The 3,281-nt window shown below is 37.1% G+C and overlaps 1 protein-coding gene across 1 annotated transcript; it reads right to left on the bottom strand.

Annotated features, from left to right (window-relative positions):
* Nucleotides 1–679: 679 nt before the first annotated feature.
* On the bottom strand, nt 680–3,251 carry LOC9298975 (protein DETOXIFICATION 44, chloroplastic; the record flags this gene model as incomplete). The annotated part of the gene is made up of 11 exons (XM_021017977.1): nt 680–999; nt 1,079–1,200; nt 1,288–1,383; nt 1,464–1,580; nt 1,661–1,732; nt 1,873–2,036; nt 2,128–2,228; nt 2,327–2,423; nt 2,613–2,748; nt 2,856–2,977; nt 3,089–3,251. Coding segments are annotated over 11 exons (1,251 nt in total), but the record flags the coding sequence as incomplete, so codon positions are not given.
* Nucleotides 3,252–3,281: the final 30 nt, after the last annotated feature.

Genomic DNA, 3,281 nt, shown 5'->3' on the forward strand with positions numbered 1-3,281 from the left:
CATGATATATATCTTGTTATACTAATAGATACACAAAATATTAGGTACTCCATTTTGTATAGATTTGTATCTCTTAATTACATATTTTAATTGTATTTTCGTTTTAATTAATTGAGTAAAATAAAAAGCATAAATTAATTAGAGAAAATAAACATAAGTAAAACTAATGGCAAAATCTGTAAATATCCTAATAAATGTTGGACCTTTAATTAAATGGATTGAGAAGCTCTGTGAGAACGACATGTCAGCATGGCATTTTCGTTAATCACACATGAGAGTAAGGTTATTTTTTAAAAATGCTTCTCAATTAATATATAAGAGATTCTACGCATATTCAAACTACATCTTCCTCCAAACAGTCCAATCAAACAAAAGACAAAAAGGGTGATCTAAAAAACCAGATAGACCTAAGTTCTTTCCCAAGTAATATAGCAGTAACGTACGAGGTGGATTTTTAACTCCTTGGACTTGGTCTAATTAATAGACTCAACCTCGTTGAATCCTATCAACAGATACTTATCCTTGTAAGTCCAAAAACTCCAACAATCACCTTCTGAACACGTAATGGCGTGATTGAAACGAATGATGGAAAGGACTATGTAGTCTACAAGGAGGACGCTATTGAGCTTGGCCATGACAAGACTGAGAATCCTATGACTGGTAAAGAAATAGTGAAATCAGAGGAAAATTACAGCTTCGAACGATTCAAATTGGAAAATGGATTGATGTACAATGAACCTCAAGGCTCCAGTTATCACCAGGGAGGTGGATTCGATTCATATTTAGAGTTTTTCAGATTCTAGCTTAGTGTTTATGCTGCATCAATATACTATAAGACTCTGTTTTTTTATACTATTAGTTTACCACATTTTCATTATCTTAACTTAAGAGTCACGCATCATACCGCAAAAATATTGATGCAGAAACAGCGATCCGTCTCATTCTGGCTTCTCTGGAGCAGACCACAGCATTTTCCATGGACCGGTTCTTGTCCCCAATCTGAAACATGATGCAATATCCTTTTTAAAAAATGTTCGGACGGGATGAAATTAGAACGGTCTTTTAGTTAATTTTTTACCTCCAGGCTCCGGCAACCAACCGCAATGCCATGAAGAGGAATAAACCAGTCCAGATCCCGGCAAGGCCAAACGTTGGTGCAGCCACAAGCATGAACAAGGAAGATATTAATCCATTAATCACCTGTTCCAAAAACGATAATTTATCAACTTATTCCAGGTGAAGAAAAGGGAGAATCAAACCATCAACTGAGGAAGAAGAAAAAGAGACCATAGAATAGGCGGCAAATCCAAAGTCAGAGACACCATAATAAAGCCCATCCAAAACAAACGCTAGAGCATTCACCGGTTGAGATCCAGCCACAAACTGCATCCAGACAACATTATTTAGAAAGTGTCTGAGGCTACCCTTTCAAACTCTTTCTAGATTAAAAGATAAGATCTTACCAAGGTCCCTGACAAAGCAATCTTTAGAACTTCTGAATCCGTTGTGAATAAGCTTGAAAATGGTTCGAAAGTGATGAACAATACAGCAGCCAAACCAGTTCCAGTTGCTAATCCTACCTACTTAAAAGATTGCGATTGTACATTATAAACCGAATTTATAGGGTAGGATATAAACTAGGGATGTAATGAATACGAACTTGAAGGACTCCGAAGATAACTTCCCGGGCTTGTTTGTATTCTCCTTGAGAGAAAGTGGTGGCAAGAAGACTCTGAAAATAGAGGTAGAAACCTTAAGTGAAAAAATTCTCTTCAAAACGTAATCTTGAATCATACTAATGGGATTTTTATGTCACAGTAAACTTTGGTAGAGATGATCTGTTTCGAAGTTGATTTGCAAAAGATAATAGACCTGTGCAGCAATGGCTAAAGCATCGGTGAGTAAAGAGACAGCCAACCAGACTTCCAAGACGATTTGATGGCCAGCCATTTGAGTGGGTCCATTTTGAGCTGCTAACGAAGTAGCTAATGTGAATGGCACAAGCAAAGCCACCGTTCTACCAATCAGAAGCCCACCTAAGCATGGATCAATACATTTCATTTAGTAGCCTTTTTGCGTTTTGTGTTTGAATTGTTTCAAGAAAACTTGAATATTTTGAGGAGTTACCTGATTTGAGGTACTGGTTGGCTCTTCCCACTTTGATTTGAGGAGAGAGCAAAACTACATTCTCATTCAACTTCCACAGAAGAATAAATGCAATCAAGTATCTGAAGAAACATTGACAAGTGAGAAACATAAGAAGCCACAAATTAAGATAAATATGCATTACTAGAAAACGAGTCTATTACCACATTTTTGGACATACTCAGAAATCACGGTAGCAGCTGCAGCACCAGAGATACCAAAACCAAGGACAAATATCAGGATTGGATCTAATATCGCATTAAGAACATTCCCCGCAACTGTTGAACCATAGTTTTACCATATCAGACACATGTATGCGAAACTGCTAATGCATATATACGGTTTCGTAAACACGATTGAAATAACAACAATTGACAATCATGTAAATATCGGTCATACTTCTATTTCATGCATAAATATTAAATACAAGGATAAAATTAAAAGAGAGATGATTGTGCAATACTTGCCAACTGCATATAGAGGCGTTGTTGTGTCTTTGAAACCTCGAAAAGCTCCTTGCGCAGCCAATGCAACTACAATTGGTGGTGCACCATACGCTCTAAGTCTGAGGAACTGCTCTGCTGGTATCCGCATTGGTGAATCCTGAAAAGTTACAAAGCGGGAGAGAGGATCACTTATACGAAACATCAAAGATAACAGCTTCTATAAAAATAAGTTCAACATGATCTGTGATAAGCTTAAGACATTACAAAAGGTATAGCCATGACGTCCATCAAGAAATCAGAGCCGAGAGATAGCGCAATCGCCTCTGCAATACCAACTCCAGCAGCAAGAACTAAAGATGTTGAAACAGAAGGCAGCACTTTCTTGCCTTAACACCCGCAAATAAACAACAGATTCAACGTAAAGAAACAATCTTTGAAAGAAGACAGTATAACATTAAGCACATTTTGCATTAGAAGCTTGAAGGAAAGTAAAATACTTGTTTCTATAGAATCACTATCATCCTTAGCAGCAATTGCTTGCTCCTCCGCAACAAACGATGTTGTGACATTTAGCAAAGGAACATTGAAGAGCTTCGACACCAAATTGAATACAGAAACTGATACTCCTACTGCAGCTAATTCTGCAGAACCTGTCACATTACATGTTATAGTGATGTTAAAAATGTAAAA

This window comes from Arabidopsis lyrata, assembly GCF_000004255.2.
Source record: "Arabidopsis lyrata subsp. lyrata unplaced genomic scaffold ARALYscaffold_96, whole genome shotgun sequence".
Classification (NCBI taxonomy): domain Eukaryota; kingdom Viridiplantae; phylum Streptophyta; class Magnoliopsida; order Brassicales; family Brassicaceae; genus Arabidopsis; species Arabidopsis lyrata.